Here is a 14,017-nt window from a genome sequence, read left to right on the forward strand (position 1 = left end):
TCTCCGTCCCCTCATGCAGGAAAGGAGAAGACGGTGAGAAATCCCTTCGGGCTGCGTCAAATTTTTTCTCGTACATACTTCCTCACTCCCCATCCCCCACCCACTCCCCCTCATGCATCACAGCCTCATCTATACACAACCCTTCTCCATTCACCCCTATCCTCTGTCCTCTCCCGTCCTTACTCTACAAACATTCCTCTCTTTTGTAAAGCCCCTTTCACCCCATCCATCCATCTCATCCTAGGACGCCCCCTCATATTCACTCCTTCCACCTCCGCATCCACACTTCTTTTACTAATCTTTCTTCACTCATTCTCTCCATGTGTCCAAACCATACTAATACTCTTTCATCAACCCTATCTCCCAGCTCCCTTTCCACCCCTGTTCTTCTCCTCACCTCCTCATTTCTCACTCTAGTCTAGTAACCCCTATCATACTTCTCATATATACATGTACAAATACATAAAATCAGATTGTTTCTCAGCATTGTGCTGTCAAGCAGGCAGTAATGGCAAAGCATAAACACACAGGAAGTTGCCCTCACTTCTAGTCCTCACTCCTTGGTCCTCATTCCTCCTCCTTCACTTCACCGTCCCACAATCTTTGACCCCAGGGGACCTCTGTGGTCAGTGATGACTCAACCACAGTCTTGCCTGACCACATGATGATGAACAGACTTTCCACACATTACACTTGACCTCACATCAATTAAGAGCATGGGTCATGACCTGCCCATGTATATAAAGATAGACAAAAGAGATGAAGAACCGGCCCACTGCTCCATTGCTTTCTCATCTCCTCCCCCCTCCCCCACAAGCAGACCAAGTTTGGACATGACTTGAAACCAGTTGTTATTGTACGGGATGGGTAGATTGTGGTACTTGAGTGACTGCTAAAAGCAATCCAGTTCTTAAAAAAAAAGTATATTTTTGGCAAAAGAGAAAAAGAAGAAATAATAATGAACCAACGAAAAGAGGACTGGATGTAAGTATAATGGAAAGTCCGAGAGGTGTCATCCCCAAAAGACATTTTTTGATAGATACTCCAAGGAAAAACTTAGATATAGATAGAGAAATTAGATATAGTAATGCATTAAGAAATCGCTTGGATTACCGAGCTGTACTTAGGGAATTGATTACTTTGCATAAGAGTAATGAGCAAACGATTAAAGAATTAAGTGACCTAAAGAGCGAAATTGAAATCCTCAAAAGAGAAAATGAAAGAATGAAAAATGAGGACAAAAATAAAAATGAAGAACTGAAAAAGGAGGTCAAAGAGCAATTACAAGTAGTGACTGATAAGGTGGAAGTCATAGAAACAGACCTCATTGAAATAAAAAATAAAATAAAAACAAGAACAGAAAAAAAATATATATCTTTTAGAGAAATATTACAAAAGCAGATGGAGGAAAATACAAAAACAGTTATGACAGTAATTAAAGAAAAGAAAAATTGGGTGACAGATACAGTTGGCAAAGGTAAGTGCATTGTGATCCATGTTATCCAGGAAAAACATGATATGTATAGATACCAGAGAGAAAAGGAGGAGAATGAAATAGCTAGGGAAAATTTGAAAGAAATACATGATGGAGGGCAAAATTTTGATAAAGAAATTTATGAAATCCACAGTATAGGTAAATATTCAAAAGAAAAACAACATAGACCTCTGAAAATGAAACTAAGAACTCAAATGATAGCTGAGGAGGTATTATCAAAAGTGGTTAAATTGGCAGAGAGCGAGAAATTCAAACATATATGGATAAAAAAGGAAATGAGTGATGAGGAAAAAGAGAAAGACAAAGCTCTCAGAATTTAAGCCAATGATAGAAATGAGAAAAGAACACAGACGGAAAAAAACAAGTTTTTTTGGAGAGTGCTGGACTTGAGACTGAAAAAATGGTACATAAAGGAAAATGGAAACTTACAAAAAAGAAATGATAATATGAAACTAAAAGTGGCATGCACAAATATTGATGGCATTATCTCTGGAATCAATGAACTAAATGAGTATCTAGAAATAGAAAAACCTTATGGGAATTGTAGAGACAAAACTGAAAGGACCTCTATCAACAAGCATAGTGGGACAAGTTAAAAAACAACCACTAGGTTAAAAAATAGAACAGACAATCAGGGAGGAGGTGTCATGATATTGACCAAAAAGGGTCTAAATGTGACAAAGATAAATGAAGGCCAAGGCAATGTAGAATTAATTATGATAAAAATTGTAAACAAAAAGATGAAAAGCAGAAAATTTGTAGCAGTGTATGTACCACCAAAAACACAGGCTTGGTCGGATAGCAAACATTCTAAATTACTGGAAGACACAATGAATGTGCTAAACGAGTTACTGAAAAAGGGTGGAAACATAGTAATCAATTTAGGAAGAAATGATAGTAAAAGGGGAAGAACATTGGGGCAACATTCTACTAGATATGACCATCGAATACACCCTAACACAATGAGTTAAGGAAAATACTGGATATAGGAACAATGGGGAACCATCGAAACTAGACTTAATATTAACTTCTTAACCAGATATTGGAACATATTTAAAGAAAAATACTAGCAAGAAATTGATATGTACCAAAAAAGAAACAAAAAGAGATTTATATAAAGTGTTGGTATAAGAAAAGGTGTAGTGAGGCTAGAGACAGAAGAGACAAAGCCTGGAAAAAATGGAAAAAAGACAAAAAAAAAAAAAAACATCCAAAAGGCAAACGAATAAGTGAATATATCCAGGAAAGAAAAAAATATATATATTTGAAAAAGATGTAATAGACAAATGTAAGGATCAACCTAAACTCTTTTACAGATATATAAATGAAAAAATAAAGGATAAACATGAAATGTTGAAATTGCGCGAAGGAGATAAAGAATATATAGATGACACAGAAATGGCAGAAGTTATGGCCAGACATTTCAGGTCTGTTTTTACAATTGAGAGCTCACAATTTTGGGAAGATGGACAACAAGAAAGATCACCCAAAATGAAAGAAATAAAGGTAACACAAAAAGAAATAAGAGACCAAATAAAAAACCCAGATATCAGGAAATCGCATGGACCAGATGGAATTGCAAATTGGATACTGAAAGTGTATAGATGAACTGACACACAAATTATACAAGATAATAGACTTCTCACTAAAAGAAAGATAGGTACTGCAAGATTGGAAAGATGCAAACATAGTACCAATATATAAAGGAGGAAATAGGGAAGATCCTACAAACTTCAGACCGGTCTCCCCTACAAGCACAGTAGCAAAAATATGTGAAAAAGTCATCAGAAACAAATGGACCAAACACTTGGAAGAAAATGAAATAGTAAATCCTAAACAATTTGGCTTTAGAAGTGGAAGATCATGTACCACAAACCTAATTTGCTTTTACTCGAGATTAATTGAGATAATACAAGAAAGAGAAGGTTGGGGAGACTGCACCTTCTTGGATTTGCAGAAGGCATTCGACAAAGTACCACATAATAAATAACTAAGAAAAATTGAAATAATAGGAGCAATACAAGGTAAGCTGCTGAAATTGGGAGAAAAATGAGTGGTACTTACAGACAAAAATTCGAACTGGGAAGCTGTAAAAAGTGGTGTCCCGCAAGGGTCTGTATTGGCTCCTTTAATGTTTTCCATATATATAAATGATAAGGATGAGGGAGTAAATTGTTACATGATCTTTGCTGACGATGCCAAATTACTCAAGAGAGTAAGAACAGAAGATTGCAGATCGCTACAAGAGGACCTACAGTAGACAAAATATGGGAATGGAGTCAGAGATGTGAGATGAACTTCAACATTAAGAAATGTAGCATAATGGAATTTGGAAATATAAGTCAATACAAGATTGGAAATAAAGAAGTCAAAAAAGTCAATTCAGAAAGTGACCTGGGAGTAATCATCTCAAGTGACTTGACACCTGATAAACATGTAAATTATTTAGAGAGACTTTAAACTTATTAAGATCAATGAAAGTGGAGAATGAAGAGATGGTTAAAAAAAAGTAGTGGTTACACTGATAAGACCTAAACTGGAATATGCTGCAACACTGGGGGCACCCAGCACAAAGAACATAAGAAAATTAGAAAGAATCCAAAGAGCAGTGACAAAAATGGCACCTACACTGTCAAATCTGACATACAAACAAAGGTTGGAGAAATTTCATCTGTCAACGCAGGAACAGAGAAGGTAAAGAGGTGATTTATTGACCATTTACAGAATTATGAAAGGGATGGAAATTCTCAATAGAGATGACTTATTAAAGTGGGACAGAAGAGAAACAAGAGGACACAAAAAGAAACTAAAGAAGGACAGTTATAGAAGAGACCTGAAAAGGAATAGCTTCCCACATAGAGTGATTGATATCTGGAACAAACCAAAAGGAGAAACAGTGACTGCCAAAGCTATACACAATTTTAAGAATAAACTGAATGCAGAGAGATATGAAAATGGGTCACTACAAGCATAGCTCTCGTCCCGTAAAATACAACTAGGTAAATTTACCAATGAACCAAAGCCTGGAACAGACATCTAGAACAAATTCTGGAGTACAACCACTCCTCGTTTAACGACGACAATTGGGACCAGCTCGCTGTCGTTAACCGAATTGGTCGTTAAGCGAAAGTGTATACATATACGTACATGTACTGTATGTACAATGTCCAGCAATACATGTATCTTTATTTTCGTGTATTTTACCTCTTTTATACAGTACAGGTACTCCTCGTTTAACGACGAAAATTGGGACCAGCGCGCTGTCATTAACCGAATTGGTCGTTAAGCGAAAGTGTATACATATACGTACATGTACTGTATGTACAATGTCCAGCAATACATGTATCTTTATTTTCGTGTATTTTCCCTCTTTTATACAGTACATTAAAGCTTTATTTACTGTTTATTTACGGTGGATAGGTTCCTAAAATTACCGTATATGACCAAATCCGCGTATGCCGACATTCCATATTGAATACCGGGGTATTTTTTTAGTTTCAACCATGGGCGCAAAATAGCAATAGAAAATTAATTATTAATTTTGTAAATTAAAATGTATCAACGTAATATGCAATTTTGTGGGTGGAAATAAAAGTAAAAAATACCTTGCTACAAGAAAATATGCTAATGAACGAAGTGGGTAGCATAGGCTCGGGACGCCATCTTGTCGTCTGCCAACGTCTCTCACGACGACGACAACGAGGACGAGCCGGATGACAATTAATTTGCAGGTATGATTTATGAAACACAGGTTAGGTTAGTTTAGCTTAGGTTAGACAAATTAATTTATCATACTTTCATTTCTTCGACATCGGCATCTATCATAACAAACATGGTGTACCATTCGTCCGACATGACTTCGTTACTTACGAAATCTGTTTTAGCATTTTTTTTTTTCGCTCACAAAATTGCATATTACGTTGATACATTATAATTTACAAAATTAATAATTAATTTTCTATTGCTATATTGCGCCCATGGTCGAAACTAAAAATTTACCACTACCGGTATATACTGTACCCCAGGTAGTTTTTGCAGCTTGAAGGATGGTAATGTAGACCTAAGCTTCAGAACACTTTACCTCACAGCTAATATCCACCGTACAAGTTCATTTATAACATCATACAAATTTGCCTCAGCCAACTTAATTATCGTACACGATGTCGTAACTTCGGGAGATTTACGTTAAACGACGTCATAAAGCCCGTCGTTACTCCGAGTTGTCGTTAACCGAGTAGGTCGTTAAACGAGGAATGGGTGTACAGCGATCTTTTGCTAAGTTGGAGGAAACACCTAGTATTGTACAGTCAACTCTCAATTAACATGAGTTTAACTAACACATTTTTTATTTAACACAAGTTAATTTTTAAGGAATTTTTTTTAAATAACACAATTTCGATTTAACAATTTGAAGTTGGTGGTAAGAACACAGAGAGACAGCCTCCATGCGGTCAGTCTCCCGCGCTCTGTTTTGATCTCCGTCTGAAGCTAGCCTGCACTGTGAGTGGAAGTGTCCGTGTACAAGTTACAGAGAAATGAATAATCTAGTTAGAGACTGTAAACTCTTGTTTTCTGTTCTACGCCAAAACAAAAATGAAAACTGTGTCACCAACCCACAATTAGTGGTAAACTAATTTTTAAATGTATGGACTGTGATAAGCTTGAAAAATTGTTACAGAGAAATTAATAATTTAGTTAGAGATTGTAAACTCGTTTTCTGTTCTACACCAAAACAAAAAATAAAACGGTGTCACTAACCCACAATTAATGGTAAACTAATTTTTAAATGTATGGACTGTGATCATAAGTCTTAAAAGGTTGAATTTTTTTTTTACAGAGAAATGAATAATTTAGAGATTGTAAACTCGCGTTTTGTTCTATGAGTGCCCGGGAGTCGGAGGAAGAGGCGATGAGTGCGCACACAGAATAAATAACTGTGTACTACAAATAAATACAAAGAATGTGTTTTTTTTGTTGTTTCTGTAACCTACAAATGTATTGATAATGTGTGTTCAAGTTCAGAGTAACAAAATCACAAAAGAGACAAGACTTTACCAGTGTCCAGAAACCTACCCCCCCCCCCTCTTACCATTATTTCCTAAGGGAAAAATATGTTTAACTAATGCAATTTTGATTAACACATCTCCAGGAACGTAACCCTCATGTTAATTGAGAGTTGACTGCATTGGGAAAGGTGAGCATCGCTTAACGATTGACCGAAATGATTTATTAGAGTACATTCACTGAGTATCATGCATGCATCACAGCATCATCTATACTCAACCCCTCTCCATTCACCCCTATCTTCTGTCCTCTCCCGTCCTTCCTCCACAGACATTCCTCTCTTTTGTAATGCCCCTTTCACCCCATCCATCCATCTCATCCTAGGACACCCCCTCATATTCATCCATTCCACCTCTGCCTTCCACACTTCTTTTACTAATCTTTCTTCACTCATTCTTTCCATGTGTCCAAACCATGAGGGGGAGTGGGTGGGGGATGAGGAAGTATGTATGAGAAAAAATTTGATGCAGCCCAAAGGGATTGCTCCGCGTCTTCTCCTCTGCATGGGGGGACGGAGATGGGGGGTTGCCAAATTTATGAAGTGGCCTTGCTGTGGATGTGCTGTGTCTTGCAACACTGCTTCTGACCTAGGGCAGTGGACAGGATGCAGGGATGACCCGTCATCCTGGAGGTGCCAAGATAAGAGGGAGGGAGGGAGGGGAGTGGAATATATAGGAAATGGAATGGGTGGGAGCGATTTCTATGCCTTTTTTTTTTGGCTACACCCCATGTAGGGGGAAAAAGCCTTTGGTATATGTATGTTGTAGTTTTACACAAGTTACCCCCAGATTCTGTGAACTGGTTTTATCACATTTTCTGTGTTTATTATTACTCAGAATAAAAGAGTGAGTAATACAGCAGTGACTATATTTTATAATGCGAGTAGTGTGATGCAGCGTTCATATGGCAGCCGATGCTGTGCACAAGAATTTGACTCATACTGATGTGGTTAATTGGTGACCCCCCTCCCCGTCCCTTCATGCAGAAAAAGGGGAGACAGGAGAAATCCCATAGGGCTGCATCAAAATATCATTCACACATAACCAACCCTAACCCCCCATTCTCTTCCATGCATCACAGCATTATCTAAACACAACCATTCTCCACTCACCCCTATCTTCTGTCTTCTCCCTTCCTCAACAGACATTCCTCAACATACATTCCTCTTTCTCAGAGTCCCTTTTACCCAACCATGCATCTCATATGTGGTTGTCCCCTCCTGTTCACTCCATCCACCTCTGCCTTCCACACTTCTTTTACTAATTTTTTTTCACTCATTCTTTCTATGTGATGAATGCAGAAAAGATTCTGTGAAGGAGTGATTTTATCCAGAGCACTGGACTTAGCTGATACTCAGAAGAGACTTGGAATATAAGGGAGATAGAAAGAAACTGAATTGTTTTGAGATGAAGTGTATGAGGAATATGGTAGGTATTACAAGAATGGATAAAGTGAAAAATGTGTAGGTGAGGCAGAGAACACATAGGAAGTAAGCTATTGTATGGTAGAACAGAGAGTGCTGATTTGGCTTGGGCATATGAAAAGAATGAATAAGGAAATACTAGCAAACAGTGTGGAACATAAGTAGTAGATGGAGTGAGCTTGATAGAAATATCAAGAATGAGATGGATGGATGAGGTATTTGGTTGCACATTGAATGTCTACCAAGCAGGAAAGAATGCAAAAGATAGGAGTGAATGGATGAAAAATAGAGTTGCCATATAATGAAGTAGGGATAAACCAGTTCTGGCTGATGGACTCTGTGGAAGAGCTGTGCTTTACTGCATTGCCTGTGACCCAGGCAGGGTGATAGGGCAAGGCAGCCCTTCATGTACCGGGTAATATGAATTATGAAATTTAATTATAGAGGCATGTGCTTTGATTGGGCCTCCCCAGTTTAGGGGAAGGGGCCTTTGGTGCATGAATGCATACTAAAAAGTAACCTCAGTATATTTCACCCATAATTATATAGCCTATAGAGCCCAGGTGTGATCCAAATTTTCAGCCTCAACCAGTTAACAACTCCTACTCTAACCCCAACCCCTTCCACAGCAAAGTATCATCTCATCCTTCATGGAGAGGATGCATATAATGATGCCAGGTTTGGTTTTGGCATGCCAGGAGTGGCAGGTTGTAGTATTCCTCTCTCTTTCAGATTCTTGAAGAGGAGGATTAGTGAAGTAAAAGGCTGTTCTGGTCAAGCAGGTCCGCACTGAAAATGAGAGGTACAGTACTATTTTGGATTACAGGTTCGGAGAAATGATCACCCAACAAATTTGACCAAGTTTTCCCCAAGAATTAAGCACTGCACATCTGGTACATGTGGTTCTTGTACTCAGGGATGAAAAAGTATTGTAGCAGAAGTACTGTATCTACCATCTATGGAGTTATGAGCCCTCACAACAGACAAAATTTTCATACCCTTGCTCTCCCATTATTTCTTTCTTTAAAAATTTATGTAATCATGAACCAAAAGGTTTTATTATTATTACAATTATTACCTCCCTTGTAAGGGGGAAAAAGCCCTTGGTATAAGTGTGTATGTATTACAAGGTAAAGTTATACAATTTTTAGAGTAGGATTTTTTTTTCTGTTTGAAAGAATTATGTATCAGGAAAAAAAAAATCCAGATAGTGGTTAGTCATATTGACAAAGTTGGAAAAATCTCAACAGTTAGTGGAGGTTTGTCACTTGTACATATGAGATGAATGCCTTAATCCATTTGTCCTGAACATGAAAATTTGTATGAAAATGTAAGCACTATTTTTAAGTGTTTAGAGGCAAGTATTTCCTTCCTTTGATAATTGTTTGAATTTTTGAAGAGGGGTATTTGTGAAAATTGTGAACTATACTGAAGGCTGTGATGGTGACATTAATTTTTTTCTTTTTTATTACTATTTTTTCCTCCATCTAATGGTTGTATGGAATAGATTTTCCCTTTTTCCCCTTTTTCTTTCTTTTTAAGGAACTAACAATGTTTTCATATGAAGAGTTCATCACTGCTTTAAAGAAAACATTTTGCATATTTGTGATCATATCTTAGCATATGTACATTTATTGCTATATTAAATATGTTCTGTCAGAGGGGGGGGCATATGGAGAATGATTTAAGTTTTTGTATTATAAGTGTATATTGTTTATTATTTGTACTGTTCAGGAACCCTAACTAATCTTAACAGCTACTTTAGTAATCAAGCATTGACCCTGTTCATCACTAAAAACTAATCAGAACTAGGTAGACTTCTCAATGTAATTTGGTGCCATACCAGGTGTGGGGCATTTGCCAGACAGTGTTGTCCATCAGAGGAGGGTAGGGAGCAGATGAAGATATCACAGAAATCCCATTTGCTCTTTGATCCCCAAGTCGAATTGAATTATGGATTTGGCTAGAACAAAATCTGTACAATATGCTAATGGTAAAAGCACAGTGTGTGGTAGATCTGGTAAAGTTAATCAGTGATAGCAAATGCAGCTCATTACACTTTTGCTCATTCCAGGTTTTATTTGGGCAAGTAAATTTCAAGAGTGGAATAGGACACAATAAATAGTCCAGTGTTGGCATAAAATCATTAAGTAGTCACCTAGTTAGAGTAGTTGAAGTGTACTGGATTTGGAGCTGGAATTGGGTCTTTGACACTGGATGTATTTCAGCTTCCCTATATTATGGAAAATGTAAAGTATCTGCAATATAGAAGTTGGTTTATGTATGTAGCATCAACCCTGAGGATGAGGTTGTGTTTATGTTATGTATTCTGTGCAGGACTCCCAACATATATTTTGCTGTAGACAAGAGGGAGGGAAATCTGAGATAATTTTGAATAGGAGCTATATATTGGCCAAATACTGTTCCTTCAAAATTTATAAGATCTAGTCACTAATTCCTTTCAGTACAGGGTTAGACTCGTACATGAATAGCCAATTTGGCATTAACTCTATGATTTGAATGTTATTCATGAGAGGGGACTAACATGAAGCAATTTGAGTCTACCCATCTGAAAAAAGTTTGGAAATGACTAGAATTAGACCAATAAATAAGTAAAGTATGTATCTGAAAAGGATTAATGAATGCATATATAAACAAAAATTGACCTTACAATTCAGTTGAAAGAAATCAGTTTTACATGTGCTGTATATTAAAGAAAAGTTGTTTTCTATTTGTACTGTTGGGGAACCCTCACTGAATGTATTTCAGCTTTCCTATATTACAGGTATGCTGTTATAGAAATTTGATATTCTAGAGTTATGTTGGGAAGTGCATTAGTTTGCTTGGCAAGAATGAAGTTTCATGATGTTTATTTCTAGGGGAACATAGGTCATGGGATGTTTGGAAGAAATCAATAGTTACTATTATTGTATAACCTGAGTATATTTGCTATATTTGAAAATAAAATGGAATTGAAAATTATCTTTGTGGTTTTCCTGGTTTAAAAAATATCAACATTAAAAAAACAATCCATCCAGAAAAATTAAGAAAATCTCAAAAAAGATAATGGATACAGAATTAACTCTGGTCTTCAAACATGATTACAAGAGAACTTACAGCCATTTATACCAATATATATGTATATATACATGTAGGGGTGGTGTTGCACTTCACTCGCATTTATGGGTGAAAACTAGCCAACAGCTCTAGCAACTACAAAATTAGCACTGCACTCCTGTGTGTGCATTTACCTAATTGTTGTATACAGGAAAGGAGCAACACTCGTTGGGTCTTCACCTATTCTCAAATTCATGTACAGTTCCAACTTAATTGATATCATCAATTTCCAATTATCATATTTAGATTTGAACCCATGTATTATTTGAGGTTGAGTTATGTCACTTCCTAAGCTATTACAAGTATTTATGTACTATATGGAAAACTATTTCTTCACCCCCTTTAGATGTGTGGTCTTAATTTGCTCCCATGAACTCTTAAAGCCTGCCCCCCCCCCCCAAGTCTTTAATTAGATTTCTTCTGTCAATGCAATCTATCCCCTTTAGTGACCTGAATGCTGTAATCATATCACCTCTTTCTCTTCAGTCTTTCAAAGTTGGCAGACCCAGTGCTTTTAGTCTTTCTTCATATGGATTATCTACCAGGCTGGGGACCAGTTTGGTTGCTGCCCGTTGTATTCTCTCAATCTTGCTTACATTATTCACTCTGTTCTTCAGCTTTTTGGAGGAGGCAGTTGATATAGGGTGGATACCAGTGCATATTATTTACATGAAGGTAGGCTTTTTTTTTTCTCTTTCTTCTTTCTTCATTTGCTTAGAAATGAGATGAGGAGGAGACCAAGGGTGGAAGGGGACCTGGCAAATGATAGAGTATTGGATGGTTTGGGCACATGGAAAGAACAAGTGAGGAGAGATTGACAGCAAGAGTGTATAGGGCAGAAGTGGAAGTAGAGAACTTGAGGGGAAGCCTTAAGGGGGTTTTACACGGTCAAGCATGTTGGCCAACACGTTAGACAACATGATGTTTGAGAGTATGTTTGAACATGTGAAAGGGGTAAACATGTTGGACCAACGTGTTGGACAGATGTCTGATCTGGCCTGACATTTGTGGGCGGAGCTTGCTCGTTCATGTCCATGCATGAACGTCTGAACACGCATCAGTCTCCAACCATCATACATACTCAAATCTTGCAGAGTTAACATCTATATAGCAGCTCCTTCAGTGACAGACTTGCCGATTATTTCCAAAATGAATGATACGTGTGCCGTTAAGGACAATGAAAGGGATATTATGGTGGTTTTCATTTACATATATAGGAATCATATAGCATTGTGGAAGATGTAATCGTAAGAATACTCTAATAGGAATTTAAGAAATAAAGGTATAGATGAATGGCATGGAAAGCTAAAAGAACTTGAACAAATTTCTAGTATTATCCTAGATAAGGTGCTAGTTGCGATGAGAGCTGAAAATCTCGAGTCTTCCAGAGATCTGTCTGTTGCTAAAAAACGCAATGTTGCACTCAGCCGTTCATGAGGGCTAATGGACTTTCTCATAACGGTGTCTTTACAAGTAATGAATGGAGTGACCAAATTCAGAAGTTGTAAATATGTTGATTCATCCAGTAACCAGGCCTTTGTCCACTTTGAATGCTTCCTTTTCTTTTCGTTCAGGGCAATCACTATCCCAATTGCCATCACCTCGTCTTGAGTAAGGGGCATGTTGCCCCCTTCTCCTCTTGGCACCGACTGAGGTTGTCTGAACGTGTAACAACACTTCAAAGATGTTGTGTTGGAGGTTTGATGAGCGAGTTGACCAACACATTTGACAATAGTTAACATGTACATTCCCCCCCAATCATCCCCCACAGTTCCAAACACCTTCAGGCCTCAATTTAGCCAACTAGCCTCAATCCCCAACCTGATCATGGGTGGTGACTTCAACGCCAAGTCGTCTGCTTGGTATGTCGACAACCCTGACACAGACAGAGGGCTTGATATACAGACTCAGTTTGACTCATTGACTATCATGAACAACACACATAATCATACACATATCCCACACCAAGCCCTCTACACTCCCTCCTCTCCTGATATCACCTTTTGCTCCCCCTGCCTAACCCCAACATCATCATGGAGAGTGGTCGGAACCCTTGGTTCTGACCACCTTCCAATCATCATCACCACCAAAACAAGATGCACCCCAGTTGGCCACGGACACACACACACCAATTACAAGAGAGCTAACTGGGAAGCTTTTACTGAAGAGACAGAACAACATTTTGAAACACTTAACAGTACACCAATCACAAACATAAACAATGCTGTGCACACTTTAATACAATCATACAAAACACAGACAAGAGATACATCCCTAGAGGCAACAGAAAATCACACAACCCCAACTTCACACCAGAAATCCAAGGCCTCATCAGACGAGACATGCTTAAACACAATACCCCCACACCTATCCCTCAAAACATAGCAGACCAAATACAAACACTAAACACTGTGATTGCCAATAAAATACATGAACAAAAAACACAAAACTGGCAAAACTTTATCAATACACTTGATCACAAAACAAACACCAGCAAATTGTACAAAACACTCAACAGCATTACACTATCCAACAGTAACACAACACGCTCTCATGCAGCAATAATCACAACAACGGACAATCTACCCTCAAACAGACAACAAGCAAACACACTCATAAATCATTTTGCACAGACAAACCATCTCACTTCTCACCCTGATGACCAGCGCACTATTCAATGTAAGAAAGACTTTCCCACAGACTCAGACTATACACCCTTCATAGACAGTCAGACAAAACACATAATACATAATCTCAAGCACTCATCTGCCTGTGGCCCTGATAACATAAGTTAACATCCACCTAAAACACATTGGACCACAAGGTATACACGCACTCACAAACATTGCAAACTACAGCTATTCACACAACACTATACCCGACATCTGGAAGCATGGTAAAATAATCATCATTCCAAA

At 37.8% G+C, this 14,017-nt stretch overlaps 1 protein-coding gene across 5 annotated transcripts in view; it reads left to right on the forward strand.

Annotated features, from left to right (window-relative positions):
- Nucleotides 1-10,964, forward strand: part of LOC143032334 (uncharacterized) — a 173,955-nt gene extending 162,991 nt beyond the window's left edge. For 3 of the 5 annotated variants that reach the window (XM_076196894.1, XM_076196890.1, XM_076196892.1), the window contains one exon: nucleotides 8,715-10,964. Coding sequence is in view for 2 of the 5 variants with exons in the window: in XM_076196892.1 (XP_076053007.1) it covers nucleotides 8,715-8,735 (21 nt within the window). In the remaining 3 variants the exon portion in view is untranslated. Of the gene's footprint in view, nucleotides 1-6,332; nucleotides 6,465-8,714 lie in introns of those variants that run through there. The other 2 variants (XM_076196891.1, XM_076196893.1) reach the window with 1 other exon arrangement.
- The last annotated feature ends 3,053 nt before the right edge of the window (nucleotides 10,965-14,017 follow it).

Source organism: Oratosquilla oratoria, chromosome 13 (assembly GCF_046742065.1).
Source record: "Oratosquilla oratoria isolate Oo_2021 chromosome 13, ASM4674206v1, whole genome shotgun sequence".
In the NCBI taxonomy this organism is placed as follows: Eukaryota; Metazoa; Arthropoda; class Malacostraca; order Stomatopoda; family Squillidae; genus Oratosquilla; species Oratosquilla oratoria.